Below are 27,254 nucleotides of genomic sequence, written 5' to 3' on the forward strand. Positions count from 1 at the left end.
TCTCCATCTCCCCCACCACTGCCAGTCATCCTGCAGTTGTGAAAGGCACTATAGAAATGCCACCTTTGTCTCAACTTTCAGTAAAATGTGAGTGAGAATTCTAACCCAAGGATAGATGGGGGAAAAGTACTCTTCAATTCTCCCAACTCTCACTGGGCACAGCCGCAATTAAGGACTCGCCAAACTGGAGAGAAACCTTTGTGGATCTTCAGCTGACTGCAACAGGAGAGTGAATGCCTCACCTGACTGGTCGACAGATTGAAATGGAAGGCAACTGCATAGGATGTGTCCATGAAGATCTCGGGGATTCGAACCAGATCCTCTATAGCCTGAAGTTTAAGACCCAGTAGGTGTCTATCGATGGCTTGGCCTCTTACTGCCTGGAAGTAAGAACAGACATGAGCACAGAGAGATACCCCTCCTACTCCAAATCACTGCAGCCACCACCCGCATCCTACCATCACATAACCCCCTCCCCCACACGTTAAACTCTCGACTTTCCTGTACCACAGTGAGAAAGAAGTTAAAACAGTCTTTTCCAAATAGAGGTCCTGAATGTAGTTGAGGTTCTCAAGAGTTAAGAGCTGCTGAAGCAGTGGTTGGGAGGAAGTGAAGAACACTTTTTTTTCTTTACAAATTTAAAGTACCCAATTCACTTCGTTTCCAATTAAGGGGCAATTTAGCGTGGCCAATTCACCAACCCGGCACATCATTGGGCTGTGGGGGATGAGACCCACGCAGACACAGGGAGAATGTGCAAACTCCACACGTACAGTGAAACCCAGGACCTCAGCGCCATGAGGCAGCAGTGTTAGGTGAATTGGACATTCTGAATTCTCCCTCATTGTACCCGAACCGGAGTGTGGGGATTTTCACAGTAACTTTATTGCAGTGTTAATGTAAGCCTCCTTGTAACATTAATAAAGATTATTATTAACCACTGTGCCGCCCTTGGAAATGAAGAACACAATGGTGGGAATAACAGTAAAGCCACTCACCATATCGGTGTAAACGCTGTGGGCCTCAATGGCTTTTCGCGCCAATGCTACTTTTTCCTGATTCTAGAAACAGAATCAAAACAGAACAACTTATAGCCAAAAGAGCACACGAACTAAAAATGATTTTTTTCCCAAACACTAAAGCAGAGGGAGCAGGGCTGTCAGCAATTGCAGAGAGGAAACAACCACTTCACATTTGAAATGACCGTTCCTGACTGACTCCTGACTGTTTCTGCTGCAAACACTACCGTACATTCATATAGCACCTTTAATGCCGGGTCACATCTCAGGAGGGGAGCAGAGAGACAGAGAGAGTTCACATAAGATACACACTGGGTGGGAAGAGAGAAATGTTTTACTGTAGCTGATTTCCTTGCCCTTTCAGGCAGCGAATTCCAGATCACTATCACCGAGTAAAATATAAAGTTCCTCAATTCTCTGTTTCTCTACCAATTCTTTGAAAGCCAGGTCCTGCAGTTCCTGATTGTTAATGTAGTCTTCGTTAATGTAGTTTTAGTTAATACAGTCTTCGACCCCAGAAGGGATGATGCGTGAGATGAAGGTGATATTTCAGAGGTTTGAGTACCTGGAGCTGTGCATTATCCATGCCCCGGACAAAGACTGAGGATTCGGTGGTGGCGGAGCGGATCGTGTCCGTGCGTCCAAGGTGAAACATCCGCAGAGAGGCACTTTCATAGGTTGCACAAGGCTCTCCATAAATCCTGACATGAAACACAAGCATAGCAAGATGGTGAGGGGGGGATGGATTTCCTCTCATGCCCTGCCTTGGGGGGGGGGGGGGGGGGGGGGGGGGAATCAACAAATCTTTGAGAAGCTATTGCAGTAATGGTGTGTTAAATGCTCCAGTCATCAAAGAGCAACACTCACCCCATGAAAGAATACAGAAGTGCCACAGTATTCCATGTTTGTGAGAGATGCTATGCAAACAGCAATTAACTTTCGTTTTCAAATGTAATTTTGGAATGCAGTGTAAAAATCATTAGACACGGCGTCATGACCTACACTTCCCAGGGCACTCCCCCCATGGCATGGTGGGTTTCCTCACCTCTTGTCTGGGTCTGTTCTACATTCACTGATCAATAACTCCATTATTCCCATGTCAAGCAACTACCGGGATGGTAGATGGTGAGCTCCATCAACCTTGAATCTTATTTTCAAATGTAGCAATTCTTATATTTCTATCCATGCACAACTTCACTGACACAACTTGCTGAGTTTATTACACACCGGAACAGACCCCCCGCCGCCACCACCCCACACACACACACACACACACACACACACACAGACAAATACCAAGGCTGGGGCTGTCAATTGAGAATTTCAAAACCGAGATTGATAGATTTTTATAAAAGCAAAATACCGTGGATGCTGCAGATCTGAAATAAAAGCAGAAAAGCTCAGCTGGTCTGGTAGCATCTGTGGAGAGGGGAACAGTTAACATGGAGTCTATATGACTTCTTCAGAACTGCTGATAGATGGGCAAGGGGATTAAGTGTACCGGAACCAAGGCGGGTAGCAATAATCAAACAAATGGCAGAACAGGCAGCAAGAGCCTGAATAACCTCCTTGTGCTCCTTCGAGTCGAGTGCTCAGAGGGACAGAGGAGACAACACTGTAACTGGTGCTCCAAGATGCAGAATTAACATTTGCACTAACCCCAGACAGCCGAGGGAAGTACATTGGAGGGAAGGTACAAATGAAAATGAGACTGCAGGAGGGGAGTGCAGGGGTCAAATCAGAGTTTGGGTCACCCCATTTGAACCCAGCAGTCATTTGTTGTCATTAGCCCAGGTTTCACACGGAACAGAAAGTAGGTGCACGATCATACAGTGCCAGAATGGAACATCGCGATGATACAGTGCCAGAATGGAACATCACGATTATACAGTCCCAGAATGGAACATCGCGATGATACTGTCCCAGAATGGAACATCGCGATGATACAGTCCCAGTACAGAACATCGCGATGATACAGTCCCAGTACGGAACATCGCGATGATACAGTCCCAGAACGGAACATCGCGATGATACAGTCCCAGAACGGAACATCGCGATGATACAGTCCCAGTACAGAACATCGCGATGATACAGTCCCAGAACGGAACATCGCGATGATACTGTCCCAGAATGGAACATCGCGATTATACAGTCTCAGAATGGAACATCGCGATTATACAGTGCCAGAACGGAACATCGCGATGATACAGTCCCAGAATGGAACATCGCGATTATACAGTCCCAGAATGGAACATCGCGATTATACAGTTCCAGAACGGAACATCGCGATTATACAGTCCCAGAATGGAACATCGCGATGATACAGTCCCAGAACGGAACATCGCGATTATACAGTGCCAGAATGGAATATCGTGATTATACAGTCCCAGAATGGAACATTGCGATGATACAGTCCCAGATTGGAACATCGCGATTATACAATCCCAGAACGGAACATCGTGATTATACAGTCCCAGAATGGAACATCGCGATTATACAGTCCCAGAATGTAACATCGCGATCATACAGTCCCAGAACGGAACATCGCGATTATACAGTCCCAGAATGGAACATCGCGATTATACAGTTCCAGAACATCGCGATTATGCAGTCCCAGAACGGAACATCGCGATGATACAGTCCCAGAACGGAACATCGCGATTATACAGTCCCAGAATGGAACATCGCGATTATGCAGTCCCAGAACGGAACATCGCGATTATGCAGTCCCAGAATGGAACATCGCGAATATACAGTCCCAGAACGGAACATCGCGATCATACAGTTCCAGAATGGAACATCGCGAATATACAATCCCAGAATGGAAAATCGCGATGATACAGTCCCAGAATGGAACATTGGTCATTTTTAAGTATCTTTTAAAAAGACATTTTATAAATAGATTCTAAAACGTTGTGCAGCCGTTAAATAAAACACACAGGGGGCCGCACTTTATAAACAGAATATACAAAGCAAGTTATGCTAAACCATTATTAATCACCAATCAAGCCTCAGCTGCAGTATGGGGTTCATTTCTGGGTACCACATTTCAGCTGCCAAAGCCTCGGAGAGGGGGCGAGGAGAGATTTACTCAAATGGCACCAGGAATGAGGGGTTTGAGTTTTTAATTTAGCGTGGCCAATCCACCTCGCCTGCACATCTTTGGGTTGTGGGGGCGAAACCCACGCAAACATGGGGAGAATGTGCAAACTCCACACGGACAGTGACCCAGAGCCAGGTTGAACCTGGGACCTCGGCGCCGTGAGGCAGCAGTGCTAACTCACTGCGCCACCGTGCTTGCCCGAGGGGTTTTAGTTAACCTGGAGAAGCTGGGAATGTTCGCCTTAGAGCAGAGGAGACGGTTAAGGGGAGATTTCATAGAATTGTTCAAAAATATGAAGGGTTTTGATCGAGTGAATAAGGAGAAACTCTTTCCACTGTCAGTATCTTGAGGAGGCAGATTTAAGGTAATTGGCAAACACTCGAGGAAAGGGGAGTAATTTTCATTTACACAGTGAGTAATGATCTGCAATGCACTGCCTGAAAGGGAAGTAGTAATCTTCAATAAGGAACTGGATAAATACTTGAGGGAAATTTGCATGGAGGAAGGAGCAGAGATAGCGGGATGTTTTTTAGGTAGCTGATGCAGGCTTGATGCTGTATTAATCTCGGTGTTGGGACAGATGAGGAACAAATTAACAGAATGGGTCTGGAGTGATGGTTTTCATACCTGTAATAAGCCAGCTGCAGAGCGAGCTGGATAAATGCGTCTGGACTCAGCTTCCAGGACTTCACTAAATCTTTTCCAAAGAGCTGGAACGTGAAGCATTTTATATCCACATCATGCACCATCCTAGCGAGAAAGAATGATTATCATTAATGCCAACACTCAACATAACCCATCATAGAGCGGCATGTGGCGCAGTGGATAGGACTGGGACTACGGCGCTGAGGACCCAGGTTCGAATCCCAGCCCCGGGTCACTGTCTGTGTGGAGTTTGCACATTCTCCCCGTGTCTGCGTGGGTTCCACCCCCACAACCCAAAGATGTGCAGGGTAGGTGGATTGGCCACCCTAAATTGCCCCCGAATTGGAAAAAAAAATAATTGGGCGCTCTATATTTATTTAAAAAAAGAAACATAACCCACCATTGATTCCAACCTCGTAGCCCTCCTGCAAATCCGTCAACTCGTGTCAGTCCAATTTCACTCTTGCCGGTCCCCCTGTATGTGGCCATACTACACGTATGAGCTCAGACCATATGTGGCACACACACCATTTGTAGCTGGGGGTCACTGCAGTGACACAGCTGCTGCGCTTGAAGGGTGTGGGTAGGTTGGTGTGAGGGATTGGGCCTGGGCACCTGTCTAACATATTGACCCATCAAGTCACCAGAGATACTGCCTGCAGAAAATAGCCAACACTTTCCCCTGGCGATTACATCCAATTCTCCACGTTAAACATAGGAAACATTATAGAAGAAAAATAGGAGCAGCAATTGGCCATTTGGCCCTTTGAGCCTGCTTGGCCATTCGATACAATCTTGACCGATCTTCTGCCTCAATTCCACCTCTCTGCGCCAGCACCAAATTCCTCAATACCCTTAATGTCCAAAAATCTATCAATCTCGGTCTTTAATGACCGAGCCTCCACAGCCCTCTGGGGCAGACGATTCCAGAGATTCACCGCCCTCGTGAGTGAAGTATCGTCCCCTCATCTCAGTCCTAAATAGCCACCGTCTTATCCTGAGACTGTGCCCATGTTGTGGACTCTGTAGCCACGGGGAAAGCAGCGTCAGCATCTACCCTATCGAGCACTCTCGCAGCATCTCAAATATATCATCGCTTATTCTCCTAAACGTCAGAGCATACAAGCCATTCTACTCAATCGTACCTCACAGGAAAACCCTCTCATTTCAAAAATCAGTTTAGTGAACTCTGTTGCACTCCCCCTATCGCAAGTATATCCTTCCTTAGGTAAGGTGACTAAAATTGTAAACAATACTCTAAGTGTGCTCTCACCAATGTATGTATAAGTATCGCCGTCCTTCACTGTCGCTGGGTAAAATCCTGGGATTCCCTCTCTAACAGCACTGTGGGTGTACTTACACCACAGGGACTGCAGTGGTGCAAGGTGGCAATCTTCTAGAGGGCAATTAGCAATAGGTAATAAATGCTGGCCTAGCCACTGACACCCACAGACGGAGAATGAATATCAAGAGAAAGTTCTCACATGTTGAGGTTCTGCTTTGCTTTTTCAATGTCTCTCTTTATGTCAGGAGTGATGTTGAAACGGAGCTTCCGGGGCATGGCCAGTGGAATCATCGGAGAACGAATCATCACGGAGCTGTTGCTGAAACAGAAGACACCGAGCGCAGGTTTGTTTAGGGATTGTATAAGGTCGATAACACAGAAACAGGCTATAATCCCAACTGTTCAAGCTAGTGTTTATCCTGCACACAAATCTCCTCCCACCCGACTTCCTCTCTCCCCATCAACCTATCCCTCTCTCCCTCATAAGTTTATCCAGCTTCCCCGTAAATGTATCGATACTATTCACCTCAACTACTCCCCTGTGGGAGCAGGTTCCACTCTCTGGGTAAAGAAGCTTCTCCTGAATTCCCAATTGGACTTATTAGTTTTGTAGTATTCGTCTCTTGTAAGACGATGGTTTGCGCTGTGGTGGTTAAGACGATGGTTTGCGCTGCGGTGGTTAAGACGATGGTTTGGGCTGTGGTGGTTAAGACGATGGTTTGCGCTGTGGTGGTTAAGACGATGGTTTGCGCTGTGGTGGTTAAGACGATGGTTTGCGCTGTGGTGGTTAAGACGATGGTTTGGGCTGTGGTGGTTAAGACGATGGTTTGCGCTGTGGTGGTTAAGACGATGGTTTGCGCTGTGGTGGTTAAGACGATGGTTTGCGCTGTGGTGGTCAACTCAGTGTTAAGTCCGGTGGGCCTCAGGAGCCGCACGCTGATGCGACAGTCTCTGCTGCACTGACAGTGGAGGGAGACTGAGTTGAGGAAGTGCAGGATTCACTGGGCTCTGTTTTCTCAGGGCCCTCTTCACAGCCGCCAAGCTTTACCTTTCTGCTCACCTCTTCCAAAGCCATTTCAAGCAGGCAGCCAGCCTCCAGAGGTCAGGGCATAAACCATTATCTCCCAGCTGCCAGTGCCAATATCTAGCACCTTCATATCCCACTTATAGATGCCCTTTAAGTTAAGCAAAGCTGGAGGGTTAGTGCTGAGGGAGTATGTCACACCGCCGGGGGCCAGTGCTGAGTGTGTATGTCACACCATCGGAGGGCCAGTGCTGAGTGTGTATGTCGCACTACCGGGGGCCAGTGCTGAGTGTGTATGTCGCACCGCCGGGGGCCAGTGCTGAGTGTGTATGTTGCACCGCCAGAGGGGCTGTGCCGAGCCAGTATGTTGAATTGGCGGAGGGGCTGTGCTGAGGGAGAATGTCGCACTGACGGAGGGGCTGTGCCGAGGGAGAATGTCGCACTGACGGAGGGGCTGTGCCGAGGGAGAATGTCGCACTGACGGAGGGGCTGTGCTGAGGGAGAATGTCGCACTGACGGAGGGGCTGTGCCGAGGGAGAATGTCGCACTGACGGAGGGGCTGTGCCGAGGGAGAATGTCGCACTGACGGAGGGGCTGTGCCGAGGGAGAATGTCGCACTGACGGAGGGGCTGTGCTGAGGGAGAATGTCGCACTGACGGAGGGGCTGTGCCGAGGGAGAATGTCGCACTGACGGAGGGGCTGTGCCGAGGGAGAATGTCGCACTGACGGAGGGGCTGTGCCGAGGGAGAATGTCGCACTGACGGAGGGGCTGTGCTGAGGGAGAATGTCGCACTGACGGAGGGACTGTGCCGAGGGAGAATGTCGCACTGACGGAGGGGCTGTGCTGAGGGAGAATGTCGCACTGACGGAGGGACTGTGCCGAGGGAGAATGTCGCACTGACGGAGGGACTGTGCTGTGGGAGAATGTCGCACTGACGGAGGGACTGTGCCGAGGGAGAATGTCGCACTGACGGAGGGGCTGTGCTGTGGGAGAATGTCGCACTGACGGAGGGACTGTGCCGAGGGAGAATGTCGCACTGACGGAGGGGCTGTGCTGAGGGAGAATGTCGCACTGACGGAGGGGCTGTGCCGAGGGAGAATGTCGCACTGACGGAGGGGCTGTGCCGAGGGAGAATGTCGCACTGACGGAGGGGCTGTGCTGTGGGAGAATGTCGCACTGACGGAGGGACTGTGCCGAGGGAGAATGTCGCACTGATGGAGGGGCTGTGCCGAGGGAGAATGTCGCACTGACGGAGGGACTGTGCCGAGGGAGAATATCGCACTGACGGAGGGACTGTGCCGAGGGAGAATGTCGCACTGATGGAGGGGCTGTGCCGAGGGAGAATGTCGCACTGCCGGAGGGACTGTGCCGAGGGAGAATGTCGCACTGACGGAGGGGCTGTGCCGAGGGAGAATGTCGCACTGACGGAGGGGCTGTGCTGAGGGAGAATGTCGCACTGACGGAGGGGCTGTGCTGTGGGAGAATGTCGCACTGACGGAGGGACTGTGCCGAGGGAGAATGTCGCACTGATGGAGGGGCTGTGCCGAGGGAGAATGTCGCACTGACGGAGGGGCTGTGCCGAGGGAGAATGTCGCACTGACGGAGGGGCTGTGCTGAGGGAGAATATCGCACTGACGGAGGGACTGTGCCGAGGGAGAATGTCGCACTGATGGAGGGGCTGTGCCGAGGGAGAATGTCGCACTGCCGGAGGGACTGTGCCGAGGGAGAATGTCGCACTGACGGAGGGGCTGTGCCGAGGGAGAATGTCGCACTGATGGAGGGGCTGTGCCGAGGGAGAATGTCGCACTGCCGGAGGGGCTGTGCCGAGGGAGAATGTCGCACTGCCGGAGGGGCTGTGCCGAGGGAGAATGTCGCACTGACGGAGGGGCTGTGCCGAGGGAGAATGTCGCACTGACGGAGGGACTGTGCTGAGGGAGAATGTCGCACTGACAGAGGGGCTGTGCCGAGGGAGAATATCGCACTGACGGAGGGACTGTGCTGAGGGAGAATGTCGCACTGACGGAGGGACTGTGCTGAGGGAGAATGTCGCACTGACGGAGGGACTGTGCTGAGGGAGAATGTCGCACTGACGGAGCGGCTGTGTCGAGGGAGAATGTCGCACTGGCGGAGGGGCTGTGCCGAGGGAGAATGTCGCACTGGCGGAGGGGCTGTGCCGAGGGAGAATGTCGCACTGACGGAGGGGCTGTGCCGAGGGAGAATGTCGCACTGACGGAGGGACTGTGCCGAGGGAGAATGTCGCACTGACGGAGGGGCTGTGCTGAGGGAGTATGTTGAATCGCCGGAGGGGCTGTGCCAAAGGAGAATGTTGCGGGAGAATGTCGCAATGTGCGAATTATACGTATTTTAGAGGAGATGTTAAACTGAGGCCTCTGTTCTCTCAGCAGTATGTGAAAGCTCCCTCTGGCACTTTGTTGACGTAGTGTAACTCCCGGAAATAGTTTACAATTACCCCTTAAACCAGTGTTTTTCAAACATTATTTCCTGGACCCACCTTTACCAACCGGCCGACCTCCGCGACCCACGCCGGCCGACCTCCGCGACCCACCATTATTGCTTATCTATAATGCGGCAGGCAAACCTGCTTGGTCCTCACAATCTCGTTTGTTTTGTCATTCAATGTTGCATTTCTGCTGAGGACTTCAGCTGATGGTTTAAGATCTCGCTGAATCCTTTGAAATAGGTTTGTCTTCGAACTCGCCATGCTTATTCTTCAAATGCCTTTTGAAGTTTAGAGGGTTAAAAACTTTCATTTGCCAGTGCTTCCCTGTATATAACACATATAACGGGCTTTGCATCCTGATTTGCATTGGCAAAATTAACAAAGCCACACCTCAAGAAATCATCTTTCCCCTACTTTCAGTTTCTTCTTAATGGGTTGTTCACCAGAGGCCCTGGAGCTCCGGACACAGCTCACAGCAGCATGACTTTGTCCTGCCGAGGACTCTCCCGAGACGCTCTCTCCAGCAGATTCAGAAGTGAGATCCTGGCCTGTTTGTGTCTCTGGCCATCTCTTCCTTATTACAAACCGATCCATCTTCAGTTCCTCACACAGTTCTGTCGCTTGCTTGCTGGCAGCTACAAAAAGGAGGAATCTTTCCTCTGTGATTTCACGCCTAAAAGCATGGACGTACAGAGCGCGTGATGTCATTGTACATGTCAGGTGTGTGACCAGCTCTCTGCCGCCGCATCTGGTGGAAGACTCCATCGTTTGTATTTAAAAGCCGGTTGCAGCCGGAATTGGTAAAAGTGGCCGTTGGGCACTTCTTCCATGATCGGGAATGCCGCGACTGATCGCTCCATGACCCCCCCCCCCCCCCGACACCCACTCGCAACCTGTACGCGGGTCATGACTCTGAGTTTGTAAAACTCTGCCTTAAACAATACTAAATACAGTAAATACAAGACCCTTAATTACTATCTCCATTCCCAATTAAACAACAAGGAAAAACATACAGCTCTCAAGAATAATCATCATCTTTATTCATGTCACAAGTAGGCTTCCATTAACACTACAATAAAGTTACTGTGAAAATCCCCCAAGTCCATCCTACAACCCATTGACACAGAGTAATACTTGTTTTCCAGAATAGATTTGGCTCCTGTTAGAACCGCTACAAACTCTGGCTAGGTGTCTTCCAAAAGCTGTTTCAACTGGTCTGTTTCAGCTCCTCGTCCTCAGACAAGTCTGCACTGCTTTAAATACTATTAATCTTCTTTAACTAACCTATTGTAAGAGCAAAATACTTTACTTATGGTCTAAAGGGTGAGCCAATTTTTAAAAATAAATTTAAAGTACCCAACTCATTAAAAAAATTTTTTTAAAAAAGGGGCAATTTAGCGTGGCCAATCCACCTACTTGGCACATCTTTGGGTTGTAGGGGTGAGACCCACACAGACATGGGAGAATGTGCAAACTCCACTCGGACAGTGACCCGGCTGGGATTGAACCCGGGTCCATGGCGGCGTGAGGCAGCAGTGCTAACCACTGGGCCACGCTGCCGCCCCTAGGGTTAGCCAGATTAATACTCAACTCAAAAGCATTCTCAGAAATGTCCGATTACCAAAGCTCCACCCAGCAATTACATAATCCCCCCCAAGCTGAAAACACATTTAACTCCCCAGGGGCTCCCCTTAGTCAAACATCAGTGCATTAGCCCAGGCTTTTTGCTCTGGTCGATTTCACTTTAGCTCCTAAAAGCTTTCTGGTTTGCAAAACAAGAATATTTTAAAAACATGACTACTGCAGTCTAACGCACTAACGCACAGGCATTTATGCTTAATTGCCAAATGTTTAAAATCCAACATATCTACAGTCCTGCATTCGTCACTCCAACCATTGGCCCTTGACATTCAATGGCATTACCATTGCTGAATCCCCCACCATCAGAATGACCAGAAACTGAACTGGACTAGCCACATAAATACTGTGGCTACCAGAGCAGGTCAAAGGCTGGGAATCCTGCAGTGAGTAACTCACCTCCTGCCACACACACCCTCCAGGCAAAACCTGTCCACAATCTACAAGGCACAAGTCAGGAATGTAATGGAATACTCTCCACTTGCCTGGATGAGCGCAGCTCCAACAACACTTAAGAAGCTCGACACCATCCAGGACAAAACAGCCCACGTGATTGCTACCCCTTCCACAAACATTCAATCCCTCCACCACCGACAGCTGAACACCCTTATTGAGCGAGTTCCGGCTCAGTGTGACATTTGCGTTAAATATTGAAGGACATCACCACGTCCTGATGTGGGTCTGCCACTGGGCAGTGAATTTAACGATGTTGTGGCAATGGACTTAAAAGTATGGAGCAAGGGTCAGGTTTTTTCGCTATGCCTTGTAGATACAGCAACTGGATTTAGCCCATCTTTGGTAATAAACGGCAAGGGCAAACAGACCGTTGTAGACACAAGTCATGGAGACCTGGGCAGGCACTGGATTAGGAACGTGGCTGAAATTCCAGATGCATAACGGAGGAGAATTTGCCAATGATGGATTTCGGCACAGGTGAAAATTTATATATCATAGTCAACTGCAGCTGATAGCCCGTTCAGCAAAGATTTGTGTGAGAGGAGCCATGCAATAATTGACAGAATGTTACATATGATCAAACAAACTGGATTGAGAGTGCCACAAGAGGCTCCATTCAAATAGGCCTGCATTTTAAGCAGAGAAAATACTAATTTCATCATTCACTGCATGGAGGTGGGTAGGGCTCTCTCTCAGTTTGGGGTTTGCAACTAGGTGGAAGAAATCTACAGTGGTCTTCACAAAGCCTTGTGACAGAAAACATATCAACAGCCCAAACAAGGAGTTGAGGCATCCACAGTTGAGAGGTCTGTAAAGAAACGTGGAGGGTCATTTAGCCAAAAGCTAAAGGGCCCCAACTGAAGCTTACTTCAGAAGACTAGTTGAAATACTGGGGAGAATTAAATAAAGTTTGGGGGATTTGTCGGGTAGGGGTGTTAGTAAAAAGTAAAACTGAGTTTATAGCATAAATAATTCTAAACTATAGTGTGAGTTAATAGTGATGACCTTGTCTAATTCTTGATGGTATACAATAAAGTTTGTTCTTGCTTAAAAAAAAAAAAAGTTGCAAACAGCACTGACATGGGCAGTGCATGCGTGGGGGGGGGGGGGGGGGGGAGGGGGGGGGAAAGAGAAGAGGGGTTTGTGGTCGGAATCAGTGCTAGTAGATGCTTCCCCTGCTCTTGAAAGAACTATCATTAGCTCTATTTTTCTGCTCACTTAAATGCCTTTTACGCAGGCAGGAAAGTTTTTGGCAAGGCTGAGGTTTCGGAAAGAAGTAGGGGAGCATTGCGGGAATGTAAGCTCAGAGATATAAAAGCTGCGTTCCTGCAGGGTAACCTCCTCCAGAGGGAGGTGTGTCTCAAACCTCCGAAGGAGGCACCAGAGGTAGAGGAAAAACGTTGCAAGTTGAATAAATGTGTTAATGGTTTAATGATGCTTCGAGAGTGTGCACCTTTCCAGTTTGATCAGTGTTGTTAAAGACAGGTCATTTCCAACTGAAGGCAGATGGTGCCAGGTTTTATTGGTGCCCTGGTGGGAAACGTGCCCACATTTTGTGAGACACATTGATCACTTCCAATGGGTTGGCACGACCGAGTTTCAAAACAAAATTATTGACAAGATTAGGACAGACATTAAGGTTGGGAGTCAGGGTAATGGGACCTTCAAATATATTGGATTAAAAATACAACAGTAAGGGTCTGAGGTCACTTTACACCAGCAATTGTATTTTGAAAAAGTGTTAGCCTCGTCACAAATCGGTCTTCACAAAAAGATTCTGGTGCTTCTAAAGGTGAGGCTGGGCAGCTGTAAAGTCTGAATGGCCAATTGAACTGGCTGGGCTGGGCATACAGACAAAGCTTTGATGTTCTTGAACAGAGTACTATAATGAAACATCCTGGAGTCCAGGACATCTTGTGGGCGAACAAAATATTTAAAAAGTTAAAGATGTAAATTGTGCAGTGACGATTCCATCTTTGGGCGACCCTAAGAATATAAAATTAATTGTGTTCAGTGACGCCTCTCATGCAAACCTTAGTGATGGCTTTTCAAGTGCGGTAGGTTTGATAACATTTCTTGTGGGGGAAAAATGAGAAATGCTGTCCCTTGGCTTGGGAATCCAAGACAATAAGGTGAGTAGTAAGAGCACCCTGGCTGCAGAGACTCTCGCATTAGTAGAGGCGGTTGACACGGCATTCCTTTTTTATCCAAAATGTTTGGGGAAATGACGATGGGAATGCCCCAATATACCATATTGGCAATCGATCTCTTTGGGATAGCGGACACTCGACAGAATGAGTAAAATAAATGATAAATTGATATTGAGAGTCTAAACCAAATGGTGGAGAAAAACTCTAAACTCCAACGGGTTGATACAATCCATTAGTTATCAGCTTGTTTCATCGAAAGGAACGCTTGAGGTGAAGGATTATTAGAAGAGTGGCGACTCAAGGTGTGAGTTTTAAAATGTGAGACTTGTTTCTGTGTCTTCGGTTTTATTTTTGCCCCAAAAGAAAATTCACTTAAAAGAATAGGGAATGTGTCAATGTTGGAATTGTGCTGCGAGTCGAGTTGGTAAAAAAGAGCAGTTAACCCCAAATGGGGAAGTATTGGGGCTTCATCACAAGAGTGTAAAAAGGTGTTCCCACAGGGTGTTGAGGCGGAATTGAGGGAGTTTGTCTCTTTATTCTGCAGGCTTGGAAATAAACCCGTCTTAAGGTACAGGCTGGCTTCAGATTCACTCTTTCCTCAAGAGACAATTATTGGAATGAACACACCTTCTCAAGACATGATGTGGAGATGCCGGCGTTGGACTGGTGTGGGCACAATAAGAGGTCTTACAACAGATTTATTTGGAATCACAACTTTCGGAGCATCGCTCTTTCATCAGGTGAAACGGTAGGTTACACAAACACAGCCTATATAGATAAAGCCAATGATGCAAGATGATACTTTGAACGTGAGTCTTTGCAGCTAATTAAGTCTCCAGTTGCACCGTCTGGACCTGTAAAGACTTAATTACCTGTAAAGACTCGCGGTCAAAGTATCATCTTGCATCATTAGCTTTGGCTATATATGCCGTGTTTGTGTAACCTACCTCTTCACTCACCTGATGAAGGAGCTATGCTCTGAAAGCTTGTGATTCCGAATAAACAAGTTGTAAGACTTCTTACTCTTCCCAAGGCAGTTAGAGATGGGCAATAAATGTCGGCCGAGCCAATGACATTCCCACCCTGTGAATGAACAACAAGAGAGAAATCAAGATTCTTACCAATACTCAAAGACGTGGTCCAGCAAGGCCATAATGGGTGGTCCTTCTGATGGAGAATGCTCGTAAACCAAACCACAAGATCCATCCACTCCGATAATGAACTGGAGAAAAACCCCAGAAAGGAATAAAGTCTGTTAGTTGGCCTCAGTGGGGGCAGTGACGCAGGTTCTGCAATTGGTCTTCGTACCACAGGTTTGGTTAGTGTGGTGGTGGGGGTTGGATTTGGAATTAGCCATGTGTCTCTTCTCTTGATCACTGACCAGTAACACCTACTGGAAGCTGCCTATCGGCGGAGGACAAGGTCAAGCTTGGGTGGAGCAGCCCACATGGTTGAACAGCGTCCCTTGGACGAGGCACCGGAGAGTGACTGGTGTCTATCGATCTCTGCCCAAAGATGTTCGGATTCCTCCAGCACTTTTAAAAGAAGTGGTGTTTGGTTTATTCAGACAGTAGGACAGGGAGCCACATGATAAATCTGAGTGTGTGCTGGAGTTGGGGTGCAGTGGGTTAATGCGGAGATATAATCAGAATGGGATAGGGTGAGGGCAATGGAGGTGAAAGACACCAGGCAGAAGCAGGATCTGACCAGTGGGTGGTGTGGAAGCAGGAGGTGGAAGAGGTTCTTTGGGCTGCTGCCTAATATCTAATAGGCAGGCATGAGCGTACCGGATGTTTCATATCTCACTTCCCCCACCCCACACGAAGACGTGCTTCCAGAAGAGGAGTGGGAAAGGCTGCGAAAACAGTGAAAGGGGTTTTAAACTGGGAAAACAAAGTTAAAAAACTGCCAAATGTTCAAAGATAATTCACATGTTGAGCAGTTATTAAAAGGTCCTCCTCGCTAGATGCAAGCTCACACACACCCCGATCCACTACCAGAGACAGACCGATCCTAACAGACTCTCCAGAAAATAGACTCCCAGACACTTTCACACACTGACATCTGATACACGTATTCCCCAGCCCCCACACACAACCTGCACCTCCGAAAAGAAAAACATATATACTTTGTCACAAAGAAACTAGTGTCATTTCTGTTTGAATGAGTTTTACCCGATTGATCAGATGGGAGTCTGTGTGCCCCTTCCTCGCACTCACCTGTAGGGTTTTGTCGAACCACCTGTTTCCGCTGTTCCACCGACTACCGCCACCGTGCAGAATCTGGGCCATCACATGACTCATATAGAGTTCATCTGACACCTTTGGCACCGGAGCATCCAGGCAGACAGTGAAGATGCTTTTTTGGATGCATTTAACGGACTCCTTGTTCACCTTGTCTGTTGGAGGGGAGACAAAGGAACAACAGTCTCAAAATAGCACGTCGCAACACTAAAATTACACTGCCATTAAAAATAATTATCTATACTGTGTTCAATTACTATAAAATATCAAGTAAATTATCACTTGATCCATGTGAACAGTTCAGTGTGAAAACGGAACTCTGATCCCTGCGGGACCCCACTGGACACAGGCTCCAAATCAGAAAAACACCCCTCCACCATCACCCTCTGCTTCCTGCCACTCAACCAATTCTGGATCCAATTTGCCAAATTTCCTTGGATCCCATGGGCTTGTGGGACCTTATCAAAAGCCTTGCTGAAGTCCAAGTAGACAACGTCAAATGCATTGCCCTCATCTACACACCTGGTCACCTCTTCAAAAATTCCATCAAGTTGGTCAGACATGACCTCCCCTTAACAAAACCATGCTGAATGTTCTTGTTTAATCCCTGCCTCTCCAAATACAGATTAATTCTGTCTCTCAGAATTGCTTTCAATAGTTTCCCCACCACTGAGGTTAGACTGACTGGTCTGTAGTTTCCTGGTTTATCCCTTCCTCCCTTCTTGAATAATGGAACCACATTGGCTATCCTCCAGTACCTCTCCAGAGAGGAATTAAACATTTTTGCCAGCGACCCTGCTATTTTCCTACCTTGCCTCGCTCAACAGCCTGGGATACGTTTAATCGGGCCCTGGAGATTTGTCGACCTTTGGGGCAGCACGGTAGTATAAGTGGATAGCACTGTGACTTCACAGTGCCAGGGTCCCAGGTTCAATTCCCCACTGGGTCACTGTCTGTGCGGAGTCTGCACGTTCTCCCCGTGTCTGCGTGGGTTTCCTCCGGGTGCTCCGGTTTCCTCCCACAGTCCAAAGACGTGCCGGTTAGGGGATTGGCCATGATAAATTGCCCTAAGTGACCAAAAATGGTTAGGAGGGGTTATTGGGTGCGGGGATAGGGGGGAAGTGAGGGCTTAAGTGGGTCGGTGCAGACGCGATGGGCCGAATGGCCTCCTTCTGCACTGTATCTTCTATAGTTAAGCCTGCCAGACCACTCAGAACCTCCTTTCTGTCGATGTTAATCTTTTAAATTTTATCACAGTCCCTCTCCCTGATTTCTATACCCACACTGGATTCCTCTCAAGAATGAACACCGACACAAAATATTCATTTAGAACCCTACCTACATCCTCTGGCTCCACACACAAATTACCCGTGGTCCCTAATGGACCCTACTCTTCCCCTAGTTATCCTTTTACCCTTAATGTACTTATAAAACAAGTTAGGATTTTCCTTTATTTTACCTGCCAGTATCCTTTCATGTCCTCTTTTTGCTCTCCAAATTTCCTTTTAAGTTCCCTCTTGCACATTCTAGAAGCCTCTGGAGCTTGTTGTTTTGAGCTCTTGATATCTGCCATAAGCCTCCCTTTTTCGCCTTACCAATGCTCTATATCCCTCGATATCCAGGGTTCACTGGATTTGTTGGTCCTGCACTTTTTCTTGATTGGAGCATGTTGGCCCTGCACTCTCCCTATTTCCTTCTTGAATGCGTCATACTGTTCTGTCACAGATTTACCCAAAAGTGTCTGCTCACAGTCCACTCTGGCCAAATTACATCTGATCTTATTAAAATCAGCCTTCCCCCAGTTTAGAACTTCGATTTCAGGCCCATCCTTATCCTTTTCCATAACAATCTTGAACCTAACACAGTTGTGATCGCTGTCTGTAAAATGCTCCCTCACTGATATACTTCAACCACTTACCCAGCTTCGTTACCTAAAATCCCCTCTATTATAGGGTTTTCTACGTGTTGGCTTAGAAAATATTCCTGGATGCATTTTAAGAATTCCGCTCCCTCTAAACCTTTCACACTCTGTCTACCCCAGTTATTGTTGGGGAACTTGAAATCCCCAGTACCCTATTACTTCTACACTTCTCTGAAATTTGGCTACATATCTGCTCTTGTACTTTTCTCGGACTGTTAGAGGGCCCGCAGAACACTCCCAGCAATGTGATTGATCCTTTTTGGTTTTTAAGTTCTACCCATATGGGTTCATTTGAAGAGCCTTCTGAGATATCATCCTGTAATTGATTTCCTAGTCAAAATTGGGACACCCCCATCTCTTTTACTTCCTTCCCTGTCTCGCCTGAAGATCCTAGATCCTGGAATATTGAGCTGCCAATCCTGCCCCTGTCTCAACCATGTCTCAGTGACAGCAATGGCATCTTATCCCCATGTCTTAATTTGTGCCCTCAATTCATCTGCCTTGTCTGTCAGACTCCTTGGATTAAAATAAATACCATCCAATCTTGCCAAACTGCTTTGCGACTTAATTGACTATAACCTCCATGCCTTCCTGACTCACTTGTTGGCTCTGCTAATTTTGGCTGTGCATATCCACCCCCCTGCTGGACCTTCTCTCAGGATCCCAACCCCCTGCCAAGTTAATTTAAACCCTCCCTTCAACAGACTGAACTCATATCACACAATTAGGAAGAGAAAGAGAGATAGAGAGTCACGGTTCTGGGGCTGCAATGTAATCGCAGCATTCAGAGGATGATGATCGATGATCAAGCTAAACTGTCTGTTCAGGATGTGATCTCAGACCCTCGGTAACATTTTCCTGTGATTTTAATGCTAGGTTCCACCCACTCTGTCCTTCAATCCTAGACTTTATTCACCCTCACTCCCAAGGATTGGACTACCTCGTACTGGGATTCGCACAGTATCTGATTGGTTAAGTAATTCCTTCCCTTGTGCGCTGGATGATTTCTGGAGACCAACCTTTGATAAGATTGTTATAAGCATTGGCCCAGCTGTTTCGATGGCCGGTTGTAAGGATCCCGATTGGCTCCTTGTTCGTCTGGAGTGACGAGTGCCAGATCTTCTCCAACTGCATGTAAATCTGATCCACAGTCAAGGGGCTGCCATCACTGTTATACACAAACAGCTCAAAGAACTGCAAAATACAGACAGGAATCATTAACGTCAACTTGGTACTGAAGGGAACAAAGCTGAACGATCCAGGCGCAAAACACTGGTACTGGGTGGAGATAACAGACAATCAGGGGCCTCACCCCTGATCCACATGGAACAACCCCTGCGAGAAATGTTGCACTAGTGGAGATGGGGTGAAGACTTTATTGGGACACCCACAAATAAAAAAGACTGCCATTTTTTGATGCTGCTCACTATTTCAGTTCACACGTGATGAATGGTTTCTTGTGCAAGGTTCTGGAGAGCAATCTCTTCAATCAAACTGCCAAACCCTATCCTGGAACATCTTTGCTAGTATGTTGGGATAGGGAATAATATGTTAGGGTACAATCTTAGGACTGGAGGGTGGCACGGGCAGCACGGTGGCGCAGTGGTTAACACTGCTGTCTCACTGCGCTGAGGTCCCAGGTTCGATCCCGGCTCTGGGTCACTTCTTGCCGTGTTTTTCTCTTGTTCTTGATTCTCCCTGCTCTGCACCCCCCCGCCATATTAGTTTTAACACCCCCCCCCCCCCAGTCCTGGCCCTGCCCAGTTCCTGGAGCAGGCCACAGGCTGCAGGGAGAGGTGAGTGCATATTTAAAAGAGACTTCAGTTCCTGGAGCAGGCCACAAGCTGCAAGGTTGCTGGGAGAGGTGAGTGCATATTTAAAAGAGACTTCAGTTCCTGGAGCAGGCTACAGGCTGCAGGGTTGCTGGGAGAGGTGAGTGCATATTTAAAAGAGACTTCAGTTCCTGGAGCAGGCCACAGGCTGCAGGGTTGCTGGGAGAGATGAGTGCATATTTAAAAGAGCTTAGTTTTTAGGTCGAGTGGCAGTTGGAGACTTCAGTTCCTGGAGCGGGCCTATTGGCTCATTGGAAATCAGGCAGGGTACAAAAGGTGTGGCAGGAGTGCCTTTAGACACGGAGTGCTGATTGGAACAGAGTGCATCTGAGTTTAGGTGAGTGACTGAGTGCTGATTGGAACAAAGTGCATCTGAGTTTAGGTGAGTGACTGAGTGCTGATTGGAACAGAGTGCATCTGAGTTTAGGTGAGTGACTGAGTGCTGATTGGAACAAAGTGCATCTGAGTTTAGGTGAGTGACTGAGTGCTGATTGGAACAGAGTGCATCTGAGTTTAGGTGAGTGACTGAGTTCGGGTGAGTGGCGAGAGAGGACTGTGTTTTTGTTGGTGTTCGGGTTTATCCTTGAGGTTGTATAAAAAAACATTTTTAAAAATTATTTAAATTAATTAACTAGTTGAATATGGCTGGACAGGTGATGTGCTATTGCTGTATGATGATGGAACTGGTGGATCCCATTGAAACCGTCAGTAACCACATCTGCAACAAGTGTTGGCTGCTCGAGGAACTTCGGCTCAGAATTGATGAGCTGGAGACCGAGCTGCACACACTGCGGCACATCAGGGAGGGGGAAAATTACCTGGACGCTTTGTTTCAGGAGGCAGTCACACCCGGTAGAATAAGTACTGTTAATTCGGACAGTGGTCAGGGACAGAGTGGTGTGACTGCAAGGGAGGCAGGTAGGGGGATCCTGAGTTTAGGAGCCTCAGCCCTTGACCTTGTCCAACAGGTATGAGGTACTTGCTCCCTGTGTGGATGAGGAAGAGGGCTGTAGGGAGGATGCGTTGACTGACCACTGCACTGTGGTACAGGAAGCCATTCAAGAGGGGGGAGCAAAAAGACAAGTGGTAGTTGTAGGGGATTCTATAATTAGGGGGATTGATGGCAGTCCCGCATGGTATGTTGCCTGCCCGGTGCCAGGGTGAGGGACATCTCTGATCAGCTTGAAAGGATTTTGGAGAGGGAGGGGGAGGATCCAGTTGTTGTGGTCCACGTTGGGACTAACAACATAGGTAAGACTAGGAAAGAGGACCTGTTTGGGGATTATCAAACACTAGGGACTAAATTAAAGAACAGGTCCTCCAGGGTTATAATCTCTGGATTACTACCCGAGCCACGTGCCAATTGGCTAGGGTTGAGAAAATTAGGGAAGTTAACACGTGGCTAAAGGAGTGGTGCGGGAAAGAGGGATTCCATTTCATGGGGCATTGGCATCAGTACTGGGGCAGGAGGGACCTGTACCGTTGGGACGGTCTTCACCTGAACCATTCTGGGACCAGTGTTCTAGCGAATAGGATAAATAGGTTGGTCACAAGGACTTTAAACTAGCAAGTTGGGGGGAAGGGAAGGGTAAAGCTATGGACAGTATAATGGTTAATGGAGAGCAAGGCAGCAGGTTACGTGACAGGTTATTATGTAGAGATATGGGTTCAAAGACAAGGAAAATTAGGAGAAAGGGTAAGAGGAAAAATAATTTGCGAAAAGTTACTGATCAAGGTGTTAGGATTCATAACAAAGACATAAAAAACAGCATAAGTGTACTTTACCTGAATGCTCGTAGTATTCGGAATAAGGTAAATGAGTTGATGGCGCAAATCATCGTGAATGACTATGATTTAGTGGCCATTACTGAAACATGGCTAAAAGATGGTCACGACTGGGAGTTAAATATCCAAGGGTATCAGACTATACAAAAGGATAGAATGGACGGTAAGGGCAGTGGTGTAGCTTTGTTCTTTAAGGATGGCATCCGGACAATAGTAAGGGATGATACTGGTGCTATGGAGGACAAGGTTGAATTAATTTGGGTGGAAATCAGGAATAGTAAGGCGAAAAGGTCACTGATAGGAGTAGTCTATAGGCCACTAAATAGTAACAGGATGGTAGGGCAGGCAATAAGCAAAGATAGTGTGGAAGGATGTAGCAGGTTACAGAGGGATATAGATAAGCTGCAGAGCTGGGCTGAGAGGTGGCAAATGGAGTTTAATGTAGAGAAGTGTGAGGTGATTCACTTTGGAAGGAATAACAGGAATGCAGAATATTTGGCTAATGGTAAAGTTCTTGAAAGTGTGGATGAGCAGAGGGATCTAGGTGTCCATGTGCATAGATCCCTGAAAGTTGCCACCCAGGTTGATAGGGTTGTGAAGAAGGCCTATGGAGTGTTGGCCTTTATTGGTAGAGGGATTGAGTTCCGAAGTCGGGAGGTCATGTTGCAGCTGTACAGAACTCTGGTACGGCCGCATTTGGAGTATTGCGTACAGTTCTGGTCACCGCATTATAGGAAGGACGTGGAGGCTTTGGAGCGGGTGCAGAGGAGATTTACCAGGATGTTGCCTGGTATGGAGGGAAAATCTTATGAGGAAAGGCTGATGGACTTGAGGTTGTTTTCGTTGGAGAGAAGAAGGTTAAGAGGAGACTTAATAGAGGCATACAAAATGATCAGGGGGTTGGATAGGGTGGACAGTGAGAGCCTTCTCCCGCGGATGGAAATGGCTGGCACGAGGGGACATAACTTTAAACTGAGGGGTAATAGATATAGGACAGAGGTCAGAGGTAGGTTCTTTACGCAAAGAGTGGTGAGGCCGTGGAATGGCCTACCTGCTACAGTAGTGAACTCGCCAACATTGAGGGCATTTAAAAGTTTATTGGATAAACATATGGATGATAATGGCATAGTGTAGGTTAGATGGCTTTTGTTTCGGTGCAACATCGTAGGCCGAAGGGCCTGTACTGCGATGTATTGTCCTATGTTCTATGTTCTAAATAACGGATACATGTAGAAATGGTACAGCGATTATCATGGGAGATTTTAATCTGCATGTCGATTGGTTTAACCAGGTTGGTAAAGGCAGCCTTGAGGAGGAGTTTATAGAATGTGTCCGGGATAATTTCCTGGAAAAGTATGTAATGGAACCTACAAGGAAACAAGCGGTCCTAGATCTGGTCCTGTGTAATGAGGCAGGATTGATTAATGATCTCATAGTTCGGGATCCTCTTGGAAGGAGCGACCACAATATGGTGGAATTTAAAACACAGTTGGAGGATGACAAGGTAAAATCAAACACTCGTGTTTTGTGCTTAAACAAAGGCGATTACAATGGGATGAGAGAAGAACTAGCTAAGGTAGACTGGGAGCAAAGACTTCATGGTGAAGCAGTTGAGGAACAGTGGAGAACCTTCCGAGCAATCTTTCACAGTGTTCAGGAAAGGTTCATACCGACAAAAAAGAAAGACAGTAGAAAGGGGAAAAATCGACCGTGGATATCTAAGGAGGTGAGGGAGAGTATCAAATTGAAGGAAAAAACATACAAAGTGGCAAAAATTAGTGGGAGACTAGGGGACTGGGAAGTCTTTAGGGGACAACAGAAAGCTACTAAAAAAGCTATAAAGAAGAGTAAGGTAGACTATGAAAGTAAACTGGCTCAGAACATAAAAGCAGATAGTAAAAGCTTCTACAAATATAAAAGACAAAAAAGAGTGGCTAAGGTAAATATTGGTCCTTTGGAAGATGAGAAGGAAGATTTAATAATAGGAGATGGGGAAATGGCTGAGGAGCTGAACAGGTTTTTTGGGTCAGTCTTCACAGTGGAAGGCACAAATAACATGCCAGTGACTGATGGAAATAAAGATATGATAGGTGAGGACCTCGAGATGATTGTAATCACTAAGGAGGCAGTATTGGGCAAGCTAATGGGGCTAAAGGTAGACAAGTCTCCTGGCCCTGATGGGATGCATCCCAGAGTGTTAAAAGAGATGGCTAGGGAAATTGTAAACGCACTAGTGATAATTTATCAAAATTCACTAGACTCTGGGGTGGTCCCAGAGGATTGGAAAGTAGCAAACGTGACACCACTGTTTAAAAAAGGAGGTCGGCAGAAAGCGGGTAATTATAGGCCGGTAAGCTTAACTTCGGTTGGATGGAAAATGATGGAATCTATCATTAAGGAGGAAATAGCGGGGCACCTGGAGGGAAATTGTCCCATTGGGCAGACGCAGCATGGGTTCATAAAGGGTAGGTCGTGTCTGACTAATTTGGTAGAATTTTTTGAGGACGTTACCAGTGCAGTAGATAACGGGGAGCCAATGGATGTGGTATATCTGGATTTCCAGAAAGCTTTTGACAAGGTGCCACACAAAAGGTTGCTGCATAAACTAAAGACGCATGGCATTGAGGGTAAAGTGGTAGCATGGGTAGAGGATTGGTTAACTAACAGAAAGCAGAGAGTGGGGATAAATGGGTGTCTCTCTGGTTGGCAACCTGTAACTAGTGGGGTCCCTTAGGATCAGTGTTGGGCCCGCAGTTGTTCACAATTTACATAGATGATTTGGAGTTGGGGACCAAGTGCAATGTGGCAAAGTTTGCAGACGACACTAAGATGAGTGGTAAAGCAAAAAGTGCAGAGGGTACCGGAAGTCTGCAGAAGGATTTGGATAGGTTAGGTGAATGGGCTAGGGTCTGGCAGATGGAATTCAATGTTGCCAAGTGTGAGGCTATCCATTTTGGGAGGAATAACAGCAGAATGGATTATTATTTAAACGGTAAGATGTTAAAACATGCTGCTGTGCAGAGGGACCTGGGTGTGCTGGTGCACGAGTCGCAAAACGTTGGTGTGCAGGTGCAACAGGTGATTAAGAAGGCTAATCTTGTCTTTCATTGCTAGAGGGATGGAGTTCAAGACTAGGGAGGTTATGCTGCAATTGTATAAGGTGTTGGTGAGGCCACATCTGGAGTAGTGTGTTCAGTTTTGGTCTCCTTACCTGAGAAAGGACATATTGGCACTGGAGGGAGTGCAGAGGAGATTCACTAGGTTGATCCCAGTGTTGAGGGGATTAGATTATGACGAGAGGTTGAGTAGACTGGGACTGTACTCATTGGAGTTTAGAAGGATGCGGGGGGATCTTATTGAAACATATAAAATTATGAAGGGAATAGATAGGATAGATGCGGGCAGGTTGTTTCCACTCGTCGGGGAAAGCAGAACTAGGGGGCATAGCCTCAAAATAAGGGGAAGTAGATTTAGGACCGAGTTTAGGAGGAACTTCTTCACCCAAAGGGTTGTGAATCTCTGGAATTCCTTGCCCAGTGAAGCAGTTGAGGCTCCTTCTTTAAACGTTTTTAAGAAAAAGATAGATACCTTTCTAAAGAATAAAGGGATTCGGGGATATGGTGTACGGGCCGGAGAGTGGAGCTGAGTCCACAAAGATCAGCCATGATCTCATTGAATGGCGGAGCAGGCTCGAGGGGCCAGATGGCCTACTCCTGCTCCTAGTGTTATGTTCTTATGTTATGTTATGTAACCCATCCAGGTGTACTGGTCCCACCTTGTCCAGAACCGGTCCCAATGCCCCAGGAATCTGAAACCCTTCCCCTCACACCATCTCTTCAGCCACATACTCATCTGAAATATCCTGTTATTTCTATTTTGACTATTACGTGGCACTAGTAGTAATCCTGAGATCACTACCTTTGAGGTACAACTTCTCAACTTTCTTCCTAACTCTCTCTTATTCTGCATTCAGGACCTCATCCTTTTGTTTTTATCTAAGCCGTTGGTACCGATGTGTACCTCGGCCACCGGCTGTTCACCGTCCCCGTCCCCCCCCACCTCCAGAACGTCCTGTAACCACTCTGAGACATCCTTGACCCTCATACCAGGGAGGCAACACACCATCCTGAAGTCTCGTTTGGAGGCCATAGAAACGGCTATCTATTCCCCTTAGAATTGACTCCCTCTAACTATTTAAGGCATTTCCACCCTTTTTACTCCTCCCCTCTGCAGCAGAACCAATCGCGGGGCAATGAATTTGGTTCATAGAATTTACAGTGCAGTTGAAACTTACCTGGAAGTTATGCACGACGGTTATGTATGTCGGATTTTTAGTCTGACTGTAGTTGACGACAGAATCACTTTTGGAACCAGGGATGCGGCAGGATGAGAGGATCTGGTAATATTGGTGCATGCACAGCGGGTTCCCTCTCACAGTCTCCACAGGAAGTGTCTCACTGTAATAACAGGGGACGAGATCTTCATCTATTCAGTCTTATGCACAACACAGAGGGGTAACAATTGATGTCAAGTTTTGTTTGATAATGTTCCGTGGGACGGTTTACTACATTAAATGTGCTAAATAAATGCAAGTTGTTATTGCTTTAAGGGAATCTGGGAGAAACATTTCATACCGAAAGCAACGGTGGCAAACAGCCATTTTCCTGCATGTGCAATCGCCTCATCTCCAATGTACCATTGGACCTATCTCTTAATTCTGCTGCTACGTTTTTTTTAAAATTTAGAGTACCCAATTATTTTTCTTTTCCAGTTAAGGGGCAATTTAGGGTGGCCAATCCACCTACCCTGCACATCTTTGGTTGTAGGGGTGAAACCCACGCAGACACGGGGAGAATGTGCAAACTCCACACGGACAGTGACCCAGAGCCAGGGTTCGAACCTGGGTCTTCAGCGCCACAGTCCCAGTGCTATCCCCACTGCGCTAAGTTAACATTCCCATAAATTGTCAAACGTGCATCATTCACCAGCTGACATAACAGCAAAATCCTGCAGATGCTGGAAATCTGAGATAAAAGCCGAAAGTGCTGGAAAAGCTCAGCAGGTCTGGCAGCGTCTGTGGAGTGAGAAAGAGAGTTAATGTTTCAGATCGAGTAGGTCTCCTTCACTTCTGAAGAAGTCGCGTTCGACTTGAAATGTTAGCTCTGTTTCTCTCTCCGCAGATGCTGCCTGACCTGCTGAGTTTAGTCGGCACCTTCTGTTTGTATTCGCTCCCTGGACAGCACAAAACCTACACTGATTATCCTTCATCACAGCTGAGTGATACATTTTGATTTGTCACTTACTTGTCAATCATAGCTTTAAAATCCAGAACACCAGATATCAATTTCGCAGCAAACCTAGAAGAGAGCAGAGACAGACATCTGTAATAAACACAACTAACTTCAACAGGCCATTCTAGACCAGGAGCGATCTCTGCTTTTCACTGTCTAAATCTGTGTTATTCATTAACGTTTAGTAAAGGCCACATTTCCAATCAAATCAAGGACTTGAGGGCATCTTTCACCACCTCAGGATATTCCAAAATACCTCACAGCCAAAGATGTATTTTCGATGTGTCGTCACTGTTGTAATGTAGACTATGCGGCAGCTGATTTACACACAGCGAATGCGATATATGATTAGATTAGCTGTTTTACGGATGTTCGTTGAGGGATAACGATTGACACTGGA

The 27,254-nt window shown here is 47.2% G+C and overlaps 1 protein-coding gene across 2 annotated transcripts in view; it reads right to left on the reverse strand.

Moving 5' to 3' along the window:
• Positions 1–27,254, reverse strand: part of crata (carnitine O-acetyltransferase a) — a 51,440-nt gene that overhangs the window by 5,083 nt on the left and 19,103 nt on the right. For both annotated transcript variants that reach the window (XM_072488863.1, XM_072488864.1), the window contains 10 exons: positions 26,867–26,920; positions 25,858–26,020; positions 18,966–19,140; positions 16,002–16,180; positions 14,904–15,004; positions 6,252–6,371; positions 4,750–4,872; positions 1,585–1,720; positions 999–1,061; positions 243–380 (listed from right to left, as the gene is read on the reverse strand). In XM_072488863.1, the coding sequence (XP_072344964.1) occupies positions 243–380; positions 999–1,061; positions 1,585–1,720; positions 4,750–4,872; positions 6,252–6,371; positions 14,904–15,004; positions 16,002–16,180; positions 18,966–19,140; positions 25,858–26,020; positions 26,867–26,920 (1,252 nt within the window). The remainder of the gene's footprint in view (positions 1–242; positions 381–998; positions 1,062–1,584; positions 1,721–4,749; positions 4,873–6,251; positions 6,372–14,903; positions 15,005–16,001; positions 16,181–18,965; positions 19,141–25,857; positions 26,021–26,866; positions 26,921–27,254) is intronic.

This window comes from Scyliorhinus torazame, chromosome 22 (genome assembly GCF_047496885.1).
Source record: "Scyliorhinus torazame isolate Kashiwa2021f chromosome 22, sScyTor2.1, whole genome shotgun sequence".
Taxonomy (NCBI): Eukaryota; Metazoa; Chordata; class Chondrichthyes; order Carcharhiniformes; family Scyliorhinidae; genus Scyliorhinus; species Scyliorhinus torazame.